The sequence below is a fragment of the Pipistrellus kuhlii genome, unplaced genomic scaffold (genome assembly GCF_014108245.1).
Source record: "Pipistrellus kuhlii isolate mPipKuh1 unplaced genomic scaffold, mPipKuh1.p scaffold_m20_p_1, whole genome shotgun sequence".
Lineage (NCBI taxonomy): Eukaryota > Metazoa > Chordata > Mammalia > Chiroptera > Vespertilionidae > Pipistrellus > Pipistrellus kuhlii.
In genome coordinates, this window is record NW_023425404.1 from 71,046,794 (window position 1) to 71,067,871 (window position 21,078).

General features: G+C 40.5%; 1 protein-coding gene across 3 annotated transcripts in view; it reads left to right on the forward strand.

The window, feature by feature from the left end:
• The window catches only part of AKAP6 (A-kinase anchoring protein 6), a 451,051-nt gene that overhangs the window by 239,004 nt on the left and 190,969 nt on the right, over positions 1-21,078 (forward strand). For 2 of the 3 annotated variants that reach the window (XM_036451362.2, XM_045585282.1), the window contains exons 6-7: positions 213-309; positions 1,435-1,601. In XM_036451362.2, coding sequence (XP_036307255.1) covers positions 213-309; positions 1,435-1,601 — 264 coding nt within the window. The remainder of the gene's footprint in view (positions 1-212; positions 310-1,434; positions 1,602-21,078) is intronic. The other variant, XM_036451376.2, reaches the window with a different exon arrangement.

The window sequence follows — 21,078 nt, forward strand, 5'->3', positions numbered from 1 at the left end:
GTCAGCTGTTCCAAACAGATGCACTCTGCTAATCTAATGGAAACATTCTGAGCCCAGATCCCAAATATCAATAGCTTTAGTATTGCAAATTAGTTTGCCTATTGAGTCACTTGGACTCTGTAGTTCCTGATAAAAAGTAGCAAGTCATTTTGTAGGGATGTTGCATGTAAACTGCCCTCCGAGGATTTGATGCTTATCTTTCTCCTTTACAGAGTTTTAAGTTGAATGTAGACAGTCACTGTGCTCTCAAGGAAGCTGTGGAGGAGGAAGGACACCAGCTTCTCGAGCTTATTGCATCTCATAAAGCAGGTAAATCCTCCTGAAATATGGCAAGTCTTTATGTCTCCAGACTATTAAGAATGAAGAAGCATTGCTGTAAATTACTGCATATATTCACCTCCTTATGTATTATTAATATTTACATTATCAGATTGACCTTCAAGATTTATAAATGTTTCATATACTGCATACAATGCTGTGATACTTATAAGATGAAATACTGCCTCCAAATGGTCTGTTCATTTGATTTTGGGCTTGCTGTTCGCCTGAGTTTCAGTTGAAATCACATTTCTGGAAACTTCGCATTGACATGCTTTTTTGATGTAGGTGCTCTGGAAATTACCTTAAGATAATGAATGGGAATTGTGCATTTAGTTCTGATGCATATGCATCAAGGTACTTATAGATATCATTACAGATACAAAGCTGGCAGGCTAGAGATATCTGATTATTTCCCTGCCAATTCACACACACGAATGTCTTGCATGTTCCTTGTTGGTCATTGTATTAGCAGAGTTTTGGCCTTCTACCAATTCTTACCCCAGTTTAAATGTATTCATGAGGAACAGATTATAAATAAAAAATAGTTTCGCCATTTGGTTGTACTTATCCTGGTAGTAAAAGACCGTAAGACTGGATGAATTACAATTTGGCTCTGGCTTTGAGCTTACCACAGCTAAATAAGAAAAGAGCAGCATTAATCGGATGCGCTAACGCTAAAGACTGCTTTCTTAATTCTGGCCCATTTACTGCATTTCTCATCAAATTACCTTTACCTATTTCCATACATCTTTCTGATCATTATTGCATCTCCACATAGATACACTCAGGAACTTTTATTTAGATTGTGAAGCTATAGTTAATAATTTTTATACATTGTGATTCTTGTTCCACATGCAATTTTTTTTAGTCCCAGTCAATCCCAAACCATGAATCTATATGGTAATACAACTTTTTTGTGTCCTTATGCCTTATGTCAAGTCAAAAATGCCCAGTCTCTATTCCAAGAGACAAATGCTAGTTGTGGCAGGTGAGGGAAATGGTTATTAAAAATGACGCTGATTGTTTGAAATAACCACCTAATTTACTAAATAAGTAATAATAGGGTACAAGTGCAGTCAAGTCCGTGACTTGTGCTCTCCCCTTTCTTTGGAGAAGGACTAAAGGACATGCTGCGGATGATTGCGAGTCAGTGGAAGGAGCTGCAGAGGCAAATCAAACGGCAGCACAGCTGGATTCTCAGGGCTCTGGAAACCATCAAAGCTGAGATTCTGGCCACTGATGTGTCTGTGGAGGGTGAGGAAGGGACTGGAAGCCCCAAGGTAAGTAGCTTGAAGTTTGCCTTATTTCCTCTTATTTCCCTCTTCTTTTGAACAGGGCACTACTGAAGTTTTCTTTCCAGCCCCAAGGCTTTTCTTTTCTATTGTGCAAACTTTATATATCTCTATATAGAGAGGGATATAGATAAACAAAATGAAATAGCTTACTTTAAACAATAAAGAAAGAAAGCCCACAACTCCCAGGTTTTCTAGAAGCAGGTCCTTCTGTGGACAGTGCCAGGGCAGGAGGGGGCAGCACTTTTAGGGTGGGTGTAAGGGGGGCATAAAACATTTAGTAAACAAAACATAAAGCATCTTAAACATGAATAATCAGAATGGTTTTAAATTGTTTTGTTGCAACTATAAATCACTATAATCAGTGCAATCACTCAGCTCTGACATCCATTAGCCGCTTGGTTACAGCAAATTAACAAAGAAGAGAGAAAGTGATTCATTATCTCATTCCTGTTAATGACTATCAGATGCATTGCCTAATTAGGGGATGGTCATTGTAGTGGGAAGAAGGTCATATGCTTTGCTACAAATCTTTCTGCTCTGAGTGTAAGTTCTCCATAATGGCGCATGCACCGAATACAACAAGTACTTTAAGATGGAGTATTGATGTGCTTTGGTTATCCATTTCAGAGTTACAAAATAGCTCTTAAAGCCTATGCAATTAAACTTTATTTTGTTTTATTTTATTTTTATGAGGCACCTTTTAATGCCATGCTCTAAGGATATCTTCGGACTCTTGATATAGGAAGTCATTTTATTAATTTGACATTTTCATGTAATTTATCTCTTCTTCTCTATTTGTTCTTTTGTGAAAGTAAATGCAAAAAGCCAGTTTCATAACAGACTCAGCATCAGAACATATTGTAACCCAGGGGAAAACAAGTTTAAGGGTTCAGAGTTTTATTCCTGGCCTGGACAAAGTCATTAATTAAATCGTCATCCAATCATTTATTCAGCATCCACGCGGTTGGAATTGTGCTAATCGTGTACCAGGCGAGTTAAACAAACCCTCTGCCCTCTTCGACTCTCCTTCTTAAGTGCAGGCAGAGGAAAAACCCAGCCTGCCCTGGGACGGTGAGACCATCCGTCCAGTGGAGAGTTCAGACAATTTATGGCTTTGGAACCTCAAACAACAACCTTTAACGTATTTGTTGGAAGCAGATAGGATGATGAGCCAGTTCCTCTTGAAGAAGGTTCCGTGGAGAAGGTCACATTTCAGGAAACACGTGAAGGAAGGAAGAGGGGTTGCGTGGCTCACGAGCACACATTTCTACGAAGTGATGTGATGAAAGGATGGAAGCTGGAACTCATCTTGTGGCTGGGAGAGCGGAGTCAGCAGACTCCTCGGGCAGAAGGGGGGCGCTCCTCTGGGGCACAGGCTGCAGGGAGAGCTCCACTGGACGGATGCTTCACCTGCGCGGTGGGGAGGAGATAGGGCACAACGAAAATCTCCATCATGTTTCATTTTCAATATATTTTTATTGATTTCAGTGAGGAAGGGACAGGGAGCAAGAGATAGAAACATCAATGATGAGAGAGAGTCATTGAATGGCTGCCTCCTGCACGCCCCCTACTGGGGATCAAGCCCACAACCCAGGCATGTGCCCTTGACTGGAATCAAACCCTGCACCCTTCAGTCCACAGGCCAACACTCTATCCACTGAGCCAAACCAGCGAGGGCAAAACTCTATTATGTTTTATTTATTTAACAAAAATTTATTGAGTGCTTACTTTTTAAAAGCCTTCCGCATGCCAAACACTGTTTTATAGCACTTCTGTGCATTCTCTCCTTTAATTCTCACACACGCCTCTGAGGTAGACCTTTTATGGCGAAAACAGAGGCCCAGAGAAGTTAAGTAACCTGCCCAAGATCACACAGGTGCTAAGTAGCAAGAACTGGGATTCGGATCGGATGCCTTTGGCCGCAGAGCCCGTTTCCATGGCCACCTGGACCACTGCCTCTCACGGGCACTGCACCGGGCAGGGCCTGGGGATGGGCAGCCTCAGTACCGGTCTCGTGGGGCTGAGGGCAGGTGGAGAGGCAGACGCATTAGACTGAGATGTGATGTGACGGAAAAGGGAGCACCCGGACCTCGGGCTGGGAGCAGTGATTTTGATGAGGGCACCAGGGAAGGCCTCTTTCTGGACACGGCCCAGTGTGAGCAGGCCAGGAGATTAGGAGAGCGGAGGAGGTGCAGGGTCAGCAAGGGCAAGGGCTTTTGGGGGGAACAACATCACTGATTTTCAGCATAAAACGTGCTCTTGGCTGTGGTGTAGAGTGCGGAGGGTCGGGGTGAGCGGGGTGCAGAAGTGGGACCGCGGAGGTGGTGCAATCACCAAATTTGGGAAGGACCTGGGCTGAAATGAACAGCTCTGTTCACCAGGGCCGGTTTGAATCTGACACTTTGAAATTAGCTCATTTTGGAGGGAAATAATAACCCAATAAGGAGAAAGTATGTATTATCAATAGCGAGACAATATCAGCATTTCTTAGAGAGAGGACCTCCTGCCTGGGACCCCCAGAATCGCATTCCACGGCTCCTGGGAACCACTGTCTGCAAAGACCTGTTCCTGCAGGGGTGCCTGATTCTCCCACAACCCGGATTTTCACACAACACCAAAGAGGTAACCATTTAAACATTAAGAGGAAAAATAAACACAGCCAATTCCTGATGCTTTGGGTGCTACACAAACAACAACAATGAAAACCTTCTCTATCTGAAATGTCCCTCAAGTGAAAATGTCTTCCTCGAGTCTCGTCCGTTTATAAAGCATGACTCGTGTTTTTCTTGTTAATGGTATTTCTATTCCAAAGCACCTCATGTCACACTGTGCACACAGCACATCTCAAAGCCGCTGTGGGGAGGGCAGCTGTGGGTGTCAGGACGCAGGACCTGAGGGAGGTGCTAAGGACTTAAGACATGGACATGGCAGAGCCCGCAAACCCCAGGCCTGCTTCCTCCAAACTGTTTTATTTATTCATTTATTTTTTTTCATCTTCAGTCTGCACGAGTTTTCTCTGGCCAAGTGAACTCGTCCACAGTCCAAGGAGAAAGTGAAATCAATTTTAAGACAAAGAAAATGTGTTTCTAAATTTCAGCTTAGGAAACTATGGAGACGTCAGGACTATCATTCTTTTTATTTGTTTAATGTTTATGAACCACTTCCCTTAGTCCCTCAGGCAAACACAAAGAATAATAGGAGAAGCTCAGACTCTGAGGTCAGGCTGCCTGAGTTCAACTTCCAATGCTCATGGGCTATGTGTCTGTGGGAAAATGACTTACTGCCTGGTGCCTCAGTTTCCTCATGTGTAAAATGGAGGTACTGCTGATGGCTACCTCAAAGGGTTGTGATGTACATGAAAGAGCTGACATATTCAAAGTGCTTAGAACAGTGCCCAGCACACAGTCAGTCCGAGGTAAATGTACAAGCTTTCATATTTAGCTGTGGCGACAACAGACAAATAATTATAATATAATCGGATCAGTGCTTTAGTAGAGTTAGGTACAAAGCTCTATGAGTACACAGAGAAGTAAATAATCAACCTGACTTGGGGATATTAAGGATTTGCAGGGGAGTTATGTTTTAAATGGCAGCGTGGGGTGGTGGGGATGGGGAGGAAGTGGGAAGGGCAAGAGGCCAGGGTGAAATGCAGAGATTCGAGGCATAAAAAACGTGGTGTGGCTAGAACCCGGGATCCTGTGGACGATGTTTAGGCCATCTTGCCACAATCACCAAGGCTCACAGTGTGAGAAAAAATGACCTTTAATGATCAGTGATTTGTGCAATAATTTCTCTTATGTCTCCAAATGAGACTAGCTAAGCCAAAGTGAGACCCCTGTACAGAATACATGAAATAGGTACTGTTTAAACAGAAATGTTTTTGCCATTGTACACTAAATACTAGTAGAGCAAGCTTAAATAGGTTACCCTGAAGTCCTCCCAGACTGAAAGCTGGATTCAACTTGTCATCTATCATGTCAGTCCTTTTTCCATGACTGACCTTGCACAGGTCATCTATGAATTGTGCCAGGAAATGCATCCTCAAGCATAGTGGTTATGATCCTCTATTTCATCTGAGACCTTAAAGAGGAACTAAAATTAAAACATAATAAAAAATAACTCCAGATTCATCTTGGGTTTACTTCAGAAGCTACTGGGAACTTGAGAAGCATAATAGAAAATCTAAGGAATATATCTAGGGGGTATTTTTCTTTTTTACCTTGTTTGAGAGACTGTAGTAAAGGACTTGGTCTTAGAAATCTTGTAAAGAAGGAAGATAGGGGGAAATTCAAAGACTCTGGGAAACGTCTCCCCCAGGAATCAGCAGCATACTTTATTTGTTGTATTTCATTTTTTAAAAAAAGTGTTTCCCAAGACTGGGAGATATTTTATACATGGAAATAGAGAACAGAACTCACCAATTCTAGAAATAGAGCTTCAGCACTCTACCCAAGAATTGAAAATGTGCTTGTAATTGTACGTTTTACTTTATATTGATGAAAGTTTATCACCTTAAACTAGGTTTTCAATATGTTAGATTTTAAATATATAGACAAAGGGATTTCAAAACACAGTGAATAACTCTTAGCAATGGCTACATGCTCATTGTGATCTTTTAAGGAAAAAAAAAAAAAAACCCCACAAAAATCCTGAAAGCAAAACTCTTTTTTAGCTTTTGCACATTGGCTCTTTATATTGTTCTTTCCTTCATATCTTTACTTTTCACCTGTGCAGCACACATTATTACAGATACCTTAGAATGGAGGCTGGGATCTCCCCACATGACATCACTGAAAGCTCAGGGCAGTGGTACCTTTGTCCTCTTTAAAGGAACAGATGTGTTTCCAAAACAAAGACTATTTGAAAATTTTATTGTAAATTCAGAGGACTTTGCAGCTACTAGAGGGTGATATAGCCTACATTCCAACCAACATCTTCATTTCCTCAGTGAAAGGAGACAAAGGGTTAGCTGGTTTGAACTCTAGGGTTGAGTATATTTTATCTGCTTTCTTTGAGATTCTTAATTTGAAGTTCTTACTTCTTTAGAAATGGACATTAAACTGTGAAGGTCATCAGCATTATCTGTTCAATAATAGAACAAGAGCAAGTTTAAGGACATTTCTTAAACATGTTTGCTCAGCCCTACCAAGGCATGCATGCATGTCTTCCAACTTGGGTATGTCGCTGACCACCTGGCCTCTCTCGAGATGTCAGGAGAGGACCAGTCTAATGTTAAGGTACATTTTTGTTTACCAGACAGCCAAGCCATGGGATACTAGCTTTTATGCTAAAGAATTATAGGCAGCCTGGCTGGAATGGCTCAGTGGTTGAGCATCGACATATGAACCAGGAGGTCATGGTTTGATTCCTGGTCAGGGCATAAGCCTGGGTTGCAGGCTCAATCCCCAGTGTGGGGTGTGGAGGAGGCAGCCAATTAATGATTCTCTTTCATGATTGATATCTCTGTCTCCCTATCCCTTTCTCCCTGAAATCAATAAAATTATATATCTATATATAAAAGCCTAAGTGACCCTTCCGATCAGATGACAGGAAGACTGGCTGGTAGCTATGGTGTGCACTGACCACCAAGGGGAAGATGCTCAACACAGGAGCTGCCCCCTGGAGGTCAGTGTGCTTCCACAGCCAACCTCCCATGGCTGGCCCACCTCCCTCAGTCCCTCTCCCTGGCCATCCGGTCCTGATCTGCCCAGGTCACCAGCCAGGCTGAGGACTCAACCCTGCACAAATTCATGCATAAGGCCTCTAGTGTGTGTGTGTGTGTGTGTGTGTGTGTGTGTGTGTGTGTGAAGAATTACAGGTAGCTTTCTTTAACTGAAGGGAGAGAAAGAAGCCGATTTGGGGAACAGCATTGTAAGGTATTTTATCTGCCTCTTGGATAATAGTACAGCTGGATATTATTATCCTGCAATGGAATTTGATTCTGATTCTTCCAAAGCTTTGGTGAGACTAGGCATTGTCTCTGCATTCTTTGCTTTATTGGCTCAAAAGCTAATGTAGTTAGCATATTTTTAAATATAGGATCTTTAGAAACAGCATTAAGGTGGAAAATAGGAATCATACCTATGTGTTCTTTGTCTGACATGCATAGACCCATACATGTATAAAAAGTATTTTACTTTACTCTCTTTCTCATGTTAAAAAAAAAAAAGAGCTCAAGTATATGTTGTCAAAGGAACCAGAAATGATATAGTGAGATTAAATCATGCCTAAAGTTGTAGAAAGAAAGACAACAGGCAAAGGCCTGGCCATTATTTATTGAGTGCTGACAGAGAGCTCAGCCCAGTGCTGGATCAGACATAAGGGAGACATGCTTTTCTGCTCAGTGGTCTTATCAGCTCGGTGTAAGCACACAGTGTAACATTTCGCCTAATGTAGATTGCACTATCTTAGATCTGGAATAATAGATCACCTAAGATTCAGATCATCTTAATTAGGATGTTGGCAGATTGAAATAGAATAGGGTTCTTGATGCAAGCAAATGAGTAGTAAATACATTACTAATTCCACCTCTTCTGTGCAGAATTCTAATGGAAAGGCACTATTCGACCCAGTTCGTTCCTGTTGAACTAGATAAACATGGTCCTGGGAGGCAGTACCTAGGGAGAGCCCTTCTTCACTGTGGATTCTTTTTTTTTTTTTTGTTATCAGAAGGGCAACTTTTCTTCAAAAGTGTTTTTGAAAGAAGAAACAAAAGTGAGTTATTTCTCTGAAGAAATTCATGATATAATGGAATAAAAAAATAGTTACTCTCCTTGAGGCAGTTAAATTTGCATATTATCAGATATATGGGTGAATCCAAGATGAGGAATCGTTTTAATAGTCTGATACTCTAATGGGGTGACTGAAAAAGTGATTGAGATGATAAAATATTATTAGGTCAAAGGACACTTAATGGTTAGCATTTTCATGGTCTATATGACATAAAGACCAGAGCTTATCTTGAATTTTCACACTGTTTTTCCCATTGCTGGTGGCCTTGAGGGTAGGTAGTAATAGTTGGCTCAGCAAGAATCTGGGAGTGAAATTCTTTGGTGTCTCTAATCAACACGGGGATGGTATTGACCTTAGTAGGTATGTAGCCTATTTTTTTTTTTTTTCTTATTTAGTCAAAGAGTGCCTAACCTCTGAACCTATAATACCTAGAGTTGCAAAGAAGCACTGTTTTGGATGCAAAGGTACATTCTCTTTTATTAGAATTCCCATTTTAAACACTTACCTGCTTTAAAGATGATATATAGTTCACACATTAGAAGGACATTTTGATATGTAGTAGAGTTTTTAATGTAGACATTAAAAAAATGTCTATAAGTGTTTCCGTACAAAACGGAAGGCAAGATACAGAATTGCTTCTTTAAAAACACTTTGAATTTAATAAGTAAAATTTTTGAAAGTGTGAAACAATTACCTCAGTGTGTGATTTACACATTTTCCCTGGAATGTGTTGATTCTGGCATCGGAGCGGGCCAAGCAAGGGGCAGCCCTGCTAAAGGGATTACTTTGCTCTGGCTCTCGTGTTTATTGAGTCACCTAGGACTTCTCATAAAGCAGCAGCTTTCAAATGTACACACACCTGCACTCGGCACCCTGAATACTCCCAATGCTTGCTTAACTGTTCTCATACCCGTAGTGTCTCTCCCTCAATTGAGGTAAAAAAAGCACTGAGCTGTCCACATTCTGCTTTTTCCTTTTTAATTGGTATATAGCCATTTATGTGGTTCTGATGCTAACAGAGATGGAGATGTTTTTAAATGAACTGTAGTGCTTTTGGCCACCAAGACTCACAGAACATTGTCAGTATTGCCTTCTAATGTGCCTCAATGAGGCGAATGCCTCTCGGGAAACATTAGATTGGAGGTCTGCTGGGCCAGAGCCCAGGGATAGGATTGCCTCCCTGCAACTTCTGTGCCATTTTGCATTGGGTTGGGGTCTTGGCTTCTCATTGTTATACAGCTGACCCTTGAACAACTTGGGTTTGAACTGTTTAGGTTCACATACATGCAGATATTTTTTCAATAAATAGAACGCTACTATATTTTCTCTTCCTTGTGGTTTTCTTTCTTTTTTAAAGAATAGTTTATTGGTGTTTTTTTTTTTTTTTTTTTTTTTTTCCAAGAGAGAGAAAGGGAGAAGGAGAAGGAGAAGGTAAGGTTGGAGGAGAGAGTGAGAGCAAGAGCGAGAGATATGAGAGATGAGAAATGAGAGATGAGAGCTCAACTGTGATCAGCTGCCTCCTGCACACCCTCCTGCACAGCCCCCAACCAAGACATGTGCCCTTGACCAGAATCAAACCGGCAACCTCCTGGTGCACCAGACAATGCCCAACCAACTGGCCAGGGTTTCCTTATGATTTTCTTATTGTCATTTTCTTTCCTCTAGTTTATTTTATTGTAAGAATACAGTACATAATACATATAACATACAAAATATAGTATGTTAACGGACTGTTTATGTTATCAGTAAGGCTTCTGGTAAAGTAGACTATTACTATTATAGTTAAGTAGGAGACAAAGTTATACGTGGATTTTTCACTGTGCAGGTGTGGGGAGATGTCCACACCCCTGAGTTGTTCAAGGGTCAATTGATCTTACTAGCAGTCATACCTCCTATTATTATTTTCACTTTACTGATTGCAACACTTGGGTTTCAAACACATGATAGATACTCAGGCTTATTCAGCGTGTTTTTTAAAAACCTTACTTAACAGTAAATGCTGAACTCCTTACTCTGTCTTATGATTCCACCTGCTTAGTCAAGATTCAAGTCACTGTTTCATGTCATAAATGTTCTAATTAATTCATCATCTTCCAAATGCATTTCCCCATTTCTTTTTTCTTTTCTGTTTTCTGGGATTTTTCCATTCTATTTATATATACTGGTCTTATCTATCTTAAAATCAATAAATATTAAATATATAAGTACACTGATTTCATAGCTCTGGAGATAATACTGTACCTCTCATTGCGCATTGCCCAGGAGGGACACAAATACACATACATAATTCTAAATTAAGGCAGACTGTGTGGTAAATACTATAATAACATAGATAAGAGATAAAGATATTGAGGGAGGGACATTCTTTCAATCTGATGGAGTCTGGGAAGGCTCTTCCCCATGCCCCAAGAGCAGATGGATTTTTGTGGAGGTCTCTAATGTTCTGATAAATTGGAGGAATATATGAGAGGAAGAGGAAATAACATGGTTAGAAATATGGAAAAGGGAACCTAGGAGGAACATCTAGAAAATGGGAACAGTAATAGTTGGTGTCTTTTGATTATGGGGTGTCCATGAGTTTGTGGGAGAGGTGAGGACCTACTGGAAAATAAAGCCTGAAAATCTTTGAGCTTCACACTGGAGAGCTTTGAATAGCAGCTGAAGCATTTGCGTTTTACTAGTTGCCATCAGTGTTTTTAACTATTGTATTTAGCCATAGAAAACAGATGGAAAGTGGGATAAGAGAGGAAGAACTGACAGTGAATTGGGAAACTAGTACAATGACTAATATCATATACATATGATATTATGAAAGAGTATATATTGGGATTTGGTGTCTAGGAAATGGAAGGATAAGAAAAGAGCTAATGCCAACTCAAAGGAATTGAACATGAGCAGGTAGATGAACAGTGTTACCATTCAAGGTTGGACACATTTTGATAAAAAGAAGTTTTGAAAGTAGAGTACAGTGACCTTGATGTCTAATTAATGTCGATATCATGGTGGGTAACCTGGGCATAGATATTTCTGTAACCTCTGCTGGTGATTCCATTGTGTAGGCAAGTTTGAGAATGATTATTTAGGAATAAAAAAAGCCTGGAAATCATCTATGTATTTAAGTGCAATACTTCGATGCAAATGCAGGCCTTAAGCTTCTTGCAGTGGGGATCAATGCTAAGGATATAGGTTTGTCAGTCCAAATAGAAATAATAGCTGTGGCCTTGGAAGTTGATATTCATAAGAAAAGGTCATTGTGTGAGAACAAAGAGGTTTGATAGAACCTTGAAGAATGCCTAGACTAACTAAGAGCAAGGATGCCACATTAAAATTGGGGGTTAAGTGAGAATCCACATGCTCAACAGGGAAGCTCCCAGCCACTGCCTCCCAGGATGCTGGCAACCAGCAGATAATAGGGATGTATTGTAGGTCAAAGGAACTTTTCATGGCATAGGGGTAACCTGAGCATGTTCATAGAATAAAGAATAGAACTAGTTAAAAAAAATACCATTGAAGAAGATAGTTTCAAGAAGGATGAGAAAAAAAAAGATGAATTAGTACAGTGATTAAGAAGAGGAAGAGGAAGGGAGTCAGGTGAAACTCTGAGTTTCAGGAAGAGAGGATATATTTTGAGAGACAAAGAGAAAGAACAAATATTGGGTGGTAAGCAATAGTAAAGAGGGAGGAAAGCCAAATGATTTAGAATGAAGGGAAATTCACTGGAATAAGTCGGTGGGGCAATTATTTGACTAGGAGGAGGGTTGAGGGTGAAAAGGGACTAGAGAATAAGAGTGGAACTCAAATCTTACCCTCTCAATAAGAGTTTCCTACAATTTCCAGCCCTAAGTGACTGCTATCCCTTCTAAACAACACTACATTTACTATTTATACCACACATTTGGTGATTCCTCACACACAGCCTTGTGATACCACTTCCACTGTTATCTTAGACATCCATTTATAGCTTCTACTAGAGGCCCAGTGCACAAAATTCATGTATGGGGAGAGGGGGGTCCCCCTCAGCCAAGCCTGCACCCTCTCCAAACCAAGACTTCCCTCCTACCATCCTGGAATGCTGGCTCCTAATTGCTCACCTCCCTGTCAGCCTAACCACCGCCAACTGCCTCCCCTGCTGGCCTGGTCACCCCTAACTGCCCCCCACTCCCCACCAGCCTGGTTGCCACTTACTGCCCCCCCCCATCTGCTGGCCTGGTTGCCCCCAACTGTCTTCCCTCTTAGCCTGGTCACCCCAAATTCCCCCCTTGCCAACCTGGTCACCCCTCACTGCCCCCCACTCGCCTGGTTGCCCCACACAACCTGCTGTTCAGTCATTTGGTCATCCCTCATTAACCCTCCTGCCAACCTGGTTTCCCCATGCAGCCTGCTTGTTCAGTTGTTTGGTTGTCCCTCACTAACCCCTCTGTCGGCCTGGTCGTAGACAGCCATCTTGTGAGAGCATGATGGTCAATTTGCATATTACCTATTTATTATATAGGATAGTTAACATTGAAGGTGATTGTAATTCATGGCCCAGAGCAGCAACTACATCCTAAACATTTTTGTTTTACAGGTTTTAAACATTATTTGAGCTGAAAACTATGCTTTATTTAATTTTATAATTAAATTTACATATAATATTGAAGGTTGATTTATTTTTTTATTTTTTAATATATTTTATTGATTTTTTAAATAAAAGAAGAGAGAGGGATAGAAAGTTAGAAATATCAATGAGAGAGAATCATCGATCAGCTGCCTCTTGCACACTCCCCACTGGGTATGTGCCCACAACCAAGGTACACACCCTTGACTGGAATTGAACCTGGGACCTTTCAGTCCATAAGCTGATGCTGTATCCACTGAGCCAAACCAGTTTTGGCCAGAGGGTTGATTTATATTATTACCAGTAAAGCTAAAGACAGAGTTTCACTTTATCTTATCTTTCATGATACTTTATCTTAGCTGTAAATAATGGCGTAATCCTCTTACCATCTGCTCTTTCTTTCTATCTTTCTCTCTCTTTTTGCAGCACAATCTTTCAAAGAGCCATTTCAATTATTTCCCCCAAATAGCTAGCAATTTATACTATACAAAGGAAAAATGTGATATTATTATTATTTTTGTACTTCCTTGAGTCAAGTCAGTTGGTCAATTATTTTAATAGGTTGTAAGTTTTTTTTTTTTCCTTTAAGTCTTTATTTAAATGGATTTACTGAAATAATATACTGAGTTGCTTCTTTGGAAAAGAGCAGAAGCATCTAATATGACAGAGCAGCTGACTAGCACAGTGGTTGATGAGATTCCTAGTCTTTGCTCTAAAGCTCTCTAACAAGATTAGTCGAGATTGAACCCAAGAAAGTAAAGGTCTCTAAATTGACATAAACTCATTGGGCAGAACTGAATCATACCACTATTTGAAACTCTAACAAAGTCTAATCTCTGACATATTGTATTTGGTGCACTATAATCTGTGTACATACACACATCCTTCTAAATGATGAATGTGATTTAGTTAATATAATATAGTTTACAATACTAGATCTTTGTAGGAAATATAGCTCTGCTCTGTAAAATGACCCAGATCATCACTTCTCTGGAACAGAGTCCATCTCCATAAAACACATGCCCAAAACAGCTTGGTCAAATAAGATAAATGAATTTCACTGGATAGTTTCATTTGTCCAGTACTATAAAAATCAATATTTTTTTGTTAGAAATTCTGGTCTAATTTTGAGACCAGAAATAAATTAGTAAATTTTCATCAACATATTTAGACTTCAGTACTTATCTAAACCTTTTATAGTTTTTTTTTTTTTTTAATCTGAGGGCTATGCATTTTGAATTATGAGGAATTTTGAAAAACTCCTTTTTGTCTCAGCTCTTTTCTACTTTTCAGCCCCTCATGGCCAAAGCTTTTATTTTTTTCCTAGTGGAAAGTAAACAAATAGCTGCATGATAAAACTCATGATGCTGATGCTAAGCAGACTCAATAGTGTCAGTGATTTTGACTATTGTAGGATGATGCCAACTAGCTTAGCGTGTTGGCAATTTTCCCAATATTCAAGACTTTGGAGGTTCCAGAGTCTGGGCTGCTTTATACCAACCTCCTTTTTTTGATTACACATTGTTTCTCCTCTTCACAAACTCTTCTAAGAATTACATATTTATGAAATGGAAGCTTTCTGGGCCCACTACCATGCTCATTAATGAAGTTCTGTGTCATGATGTTTTTTTTTCCCTCTCTCAAATAAATTAGACTAATATGACTCAACAGAACACAAAATGCATTTTTCAAAGTTATCATTAAACTAGAGGCCTGGTGCATGAAAATTCATGCATTGGATGGGGGTGGTTCCCTCAGCCTGGCCTGCCCCCTTTTACAGTCTGGGAGCCCTCAGGGGTGGGAGACCACCTGGCAATCAGGGGAAGGCAACACCCCATCACACCTCTGCTGCTGCCACTGCTGGCAGCACAAGCCTCGGCCAACCCTGGTTATCAGAGTCTCAGACTGACCTATGCAGCTGGGCAGCCACCAGTTGAGGCTTGCCTGTGCCTTGGGCCAGCCCTGGACAGCTTGGGGGCTGAGGGGACTGGGAGACTCTGGAGGCAGGTATGCCACAAGGCCAGGCCTACCTGAGGGCGGGCCTGGCCTTGCTGTGCACCTGCTGCTTTGCTGGAGCTGAGGGGACTGCCATCTTGTGACTGTGGGTGCTGTCATCTTTGAGGGTGTGTCAGCCAATTAGCATATTTCCTCCTTATTGGCTGTAGGCACTACCATCTTTATGACCGTGTAAGGGTCAATTAACATATTCCCTCTTTATTAAATAGGTTTGCATATTTCTTTTTTTTTTTTAAATATATTTTATTGATTTTGTACAGAGAGGAAGGGGAGAGATAGAGAGTTAGAAACACCGATGAGAGAGAGTCATCGATCAGCTGCCTCCTGCACACCCCCTACTGGGGATATACCCGCAACCAAGGTACATGCCCTTGACCAGAACCGAACCCAGGACCCTTCAGTCCCCAAGCGGACGCTCTATTCATTGAGCCAAACCGGACCTGGCTGTATATTTATTTTCATTGCATTTTAGAATGAAGTGAAATTATCTCACTTCCTAATAAGTGAAAACTTTTATACTATTACTATTAACCAGTAATTGAAAATACCTCCTCCTTTATTTTTTATTTTTTTAAATATATTTTATTGATTTTTTACAGAGAAGAAGGGAGAGGAATAGAGTTAGAAACATAGATGAGAGAGAAACATTGATCAGCTGCCTCCTGTACACCCTTCACTGGGGATGTGCCCGCAATCAAGGTACATGCCCTTGACTGGAATTGAACCTGGGACCCTTGAATCCACAGACTGACGCTGTATCCACTGAGCCAAACCAGTTAGGGCTCCTCCTTTATTTTTGGTCAAAATCTAAGAATTATTAACTGTATAGTAAAAGACAAAAACAAGAGTGATGCAAACAAAGTTATCACTGGATAAAGGAAAAGTTGGTGTTTGGAGTGTTTTTCTTCCTTTGTAATTACTTTTGTATTTTTTCCAATTGTATTGTAGTTTTGAGTTGTATTTCTGCTTCTGGCCTTTAACAAATAGCATTTTCTATCACTATCTGCAGATTCTTGTAGTTTCAGTTGTACACAAAAAGTTTAATGAGTATTCTTCATTGACTAATACCCAAAAAGGAAATTGGTAAAAGACTTTGAAGACAGAACCTTTGGAGATCCTGCATTTTAAGCAGATGTTGTCTCACAATAGCTTCTTTCAATGCATATCTCAAAATAGAAACTCTCGTCATGTGTACTTTTCCTAGGCAATCAATAGTTTTCTTTCTTCCCATAAATGGTAAAATTGGATATTAGAAAGTATAGGCACACTTTTCCTCATAAAAGGGAAATGGGTTGGAGATGTCGCACTAATGATATAATCATCAACAGCAGCATCAAACAGTGATTATTAAGCTTAATTTGCAGGCTTGTGGTCTGCCTAACCAATAGCCATTTTCCTCCTCCTTTTTCTTTTTTCTAACATAATAACCTATTTTATCCACATTCCTACCGGCTTTCAGAACATGTAGTTCAGGTGAGATGGGCCCTATTCCCCAGCCCCTACAGTGAGTCACAACCACCTGCCCCCCTCCCCCACCCCTTTACTATGTTAATGATTGGTTTAGGCACAGTGACTGATGCAGTTCTGACCAGTGAGATACGAAAAAAGCCTCTTTCAGGGCTTTAGATAAGGTTTCATTTCTTACAGAGAGGAAGGAAGGTTCCCTTTAAAATCCTGGGTACTTTCACAAGGAGGTGAAGCCAAACTGCTATTGCTGTCTCATCACTATGAATAGAGCTAGGTTGAGGACAAAGCTTCTATGGCAAAGATGATAGAAGGCAAATCTACATTCTTCATATTATTGAACAGTTGAGTTAACTAATCCTTCAGTGTTTGAAATAATTTCCCTCTTTATTTAGCCTTATACTATTAGTGAAGTATGATGTTTTGTTGTTATAGGGGACACAAGCATCCTATGCAACGAATTCACTGTTTTAGTTAATTATTATAGATGGATAGGTACTATATAATTTTAATCTTTCTCTACCTGTCACATCTCAAACACCCTCTTTTACTCCCCTCATCCCCAATGCTGCACTGTCATTTTTTCCCTCCTACTTTTCAATTTATTGCTACATGGTGCCTTTGGCCACAGTCACTCTATTGAAATTATTCTCGTCAGTGTTCTCTCATGACTTCTCTGACATCCTTAATCTATAAATAAAACATTTGATCCTTATTGGTTGTTTTAATTTAAAAATTATTAAAATTGTTTAACAATAATTGTTTTTATATAAAATGTTACATGTAGCCCCTATATGTAAAACAAACCAAAGTAGAATTTCTTGGTTGACTCAGAACCTGGAGGTTTTTCCCCCTGCATACTACCACCTGGGCCTTCTATAGCACTTCCTGTCCCCAACCTGTCTGCAGGGTCCACAGGACGTAGTTCAAAAGCTAGCCTCCTAATTTGACATTCTTGTCCGTGCCTCTCCTGCCTCTTTTTCATTTGCACTGTAACTACTACCCAGAATGCTTCAGTCATTTTTCATCACCTATCTATAAAGTTCCTTTCTTTTGAGCTTTGTTCCTTTGAGTCTCTTTTGTCTTCCTTTGCTACAGCCACATGGGGCTACAAAACTGACCAATTTGTCCTTTTTTTGTATGCTCTTCTCATTTTGCTTTTTATTTCTTTGCCCATCTTCACTTGTTCAATCCTTTTAATTTCCACCCAGTACCCATCAAATTACTCTCAATTTTCTCTATGTTCCTATAATATTTGTACCTTAGTTATAGCACACATCCTATTCTCTTTTTGAATTTTGTATTAAAGATATTCTCCAGGTTGCATGCTCTCTGAAGGTGGGGAACTATTTTTTGTTAGTTGTTCTGTACCCAGCAATGCTCAGCATATGTTCCTCAAAAACTATTGTCAAATAATGCTTGCTAATGAACAACAAATTTACAACAGAAACAACAATTCTTAAGTTATATAGGTATTAGAGGCCCAGTGCATGAAATTGTCCCTCAGCCCAGCCTGCACCCTCTCTAATCTGGGACCCCTCTAGGGATGTCCGACTGCCCATTTAGGCTCGATCCCACCAGGACATCCCTCTCATAATCAAGGACTGTTGGCTCCAAACTGCTCACCTGCCTGCATGTCTGAATGCCCTTACCGGCTTCTGCCTACCAGCCTGATCACCCTCTAACCACTCCCCTGCCAGCCTGATCTATGCCTAACTGCTCTTCTACTGGCTTGATTGCCCCTAACTGTCCTCCCCTGCAGGCCTGGTCACCTCCAATTGTTCTCCCCTGCTGGCCCTGTCACCCCTAACTGCCCTCACTTACCAGCCTGGTTGCCCCTAACTGCCCTTCCCTGTAGGCTTGGGTTTCCCCTCACAGCCCTCCTCTGCAGGCCTGGTGCCCAAACTGCCATCCCCTTCAGGCCTGGGTCCTCCCAAACTGTCCTTCCCTGCAGGCCTGGTTGCCCCCATCTACCCTCCTCTGCTGGCCTGGTTACCCCTAACTGTCCTCCCCTGCCAGCCATCTTGGGGCAGCCGTCTTGTGTCTACATGGGGATGTAGACGTGGGGATGTCTACATGGTCACATAGGGGCGGCCATCTTGTGTGTTGGAGTGTTGGTCAATTTTTATATTACTTTTTTATTAGATAGGATTCTTTAGGTTATTTATTTCTATTAGTTTTTAAATATTTGTGTCAGTTTTTATTATTTTTAAATTATATTTTTATTGGTTTAATAGAGGAAGGAGAGAAAGAAACATCAATGATGAGAATCATTGATTGGCTGTCTACTGCATACCCTCTACTGGGGATCAAGCCTACAGCCTGGCCATGTGCCCTTCACTGGAAGCAAACCTGGGACCCTTGAGTCCACAGGCCAAAACTCTATCCACTGAGCCAAACTGGCTAGGGCTACATCAGTTTTTAAACTGATCTAAACTCTCTGAGATTATGGAGATTAAATTGATTTAATTAATTAAATTTAATTGATATAATAGAATCTAGGCCAGTTATATAAAATTAAGATAAAGTATTTTAATGCAAAACATTTTATAGCTTTTCACATTATAATTTAAAATAAAGCAAAAAAAGCAATCTATTATTTCCTTATTTGGAAATTTGGCCTTCTTGACATTTTAAACAAGGTTATTTATGAATTAGTTAGCTCATTGACATCCTAGATATGCCAGTTGTGAATTAATAAGCATCATGGCTGGGCTAATACTACATTTTTTAAACATTTAACAACTTAATAGTTGTTATTGAGTTCCTAAAGAGGACAATCAAATGTATAATTTCAAGAAAATACATAATTTTTGTATTTGTTTTTCCATTTCCATTTTCTAGAATTGCTATAAGATTATAATTCCTAATAGAATGTGTTTGAAAATTCTATTAAGTGTAATAAGTTATAAAAATTGATGAAGGAAAGAATGTACAACTATACTATTATTTAGTTTCTACTATTTCATTTTAGTTGTTTAGTGCTTCATTTTATTATCTTTAAACTAGAGGCCTGGTGCATGAAGTTCATGCACAAGGGTGGGGGGTCCCCCTCAGCCCAGCCTGCACCCTCTCCAATCTGGGACCCTTTGGATTGCCTCTCACTGCCTCTGCATGCTGGCCTGATTGCCCCTAAATGCCCCTCTCCCAGCCAGGACCACCCCTAACTGCCCCCCCTGCTGGCCTGGTCAACTCTTACTACTCCCCCTGTTGTCCTGTTTGCCCTCAACTTCTCCCCTTCCAGCCTGGTTACCCCCAACTTCCTCCTCCCCACCCCTTGCTGGCCTGGTTACCCCTTGCAGCCTGCTGTTCATTTGTTTGGTCATTCTTCACTAACCTCCCTGCTGGCCTGGTCGTCCCACACAGCCTGCTTGTTCAGTTGTTTGGTCATCCCTTACTAACTCCCCTGCCTGCCTGGTTGTAGGCAGCCATCTTGTGAGAGCATGAGGGTTAATTTACGTATTATCTCTTTATTATATAGGATAGTTTTAATGGTAAAAAAAAAGGTATATTGATTTGGTAAAGTTAACATTTCAAACAAATGGTAATAAGAATATATCATATGCTATAGTAGTGATAGTATAGTGCTTGACAAGATTTGAAAGGAAAAAACACACAAATAAGTTTAGTAGGTTTTTTCCAAGACTAAATGTTACCAATTATTTTCATTACTGGAGAGGAACTGACTTTGAGACAGTAATAATGATACAGACAAATAAGGTATATTTCAGAATTAGATAACTGAGCTTAAAATAAGTCCATATATCCATAAGCCATGGGCAAACATTAAGTGCTGTCCCTAGGGATCAGTAAGTCTTAGAATTCCTTCCCTACACCTGTCTGGTCACCTGCAAAGGAGGAATGATAATGTTACCTCCCTGCCTCACAGGGCTGTTGAAGACAGTAGATGATATGCATGGAAGTATTATCAAAGTTGGATAGTTACAGATTCATATGTGGTTACCAAGAAGACAATATATAGATAGTTCATACATTCCTAAACTCCTGTAGTTGCTGCCAGAGTAGGAATTTGGCTCCCTGTTCCCATGTAAAAGTGGTTGGGAGGGCTGGGGCCATGGTCTGGTCTACAGTGAGGATCTTTGAGTGGGACATGGAATGAAGGAGAATCGCTGCATCTGAGGAGAAGGAGGGCATGAGAAGCAAGACACAGGGACTGAGTCTACAAGTGGAGGCAGAGGGAATGGGTGTGAAAAGGAAAACAGGAAGTAGAACCTGAAAAGAGCCACTTTGAGGCACCGATACATAGAGCCAGACACTTCACAATATGGACCCTGGATGGTGTTGGGATGGTGGTGGTGGGAGCTGTTAAGGTGCCAGAAAAATTAGAATCAGTCCCAGGTTAGGCCATGCCTTCTACACACAACACGCGATTCCCAGGATTCCTTTTCCGTGCAAAACTACTGGCCCTGTGCACCCCATAGATTCAGGGTATAACATCTTCATATGCTTTGAGCTGTAGCATTCTCCCCTAGGTGATTAGATCCTGATATTTAACAGATACAGGATCTGAATTTTTAAATTATGATGTTAATGCTTATAATTGTTATTAGAAATAGTTATGATACCTTTTCAAGGGCCTTGTATGTTATGATTTTTATTAACATTTATCTAGAGATGTATAGTAAATTGCTT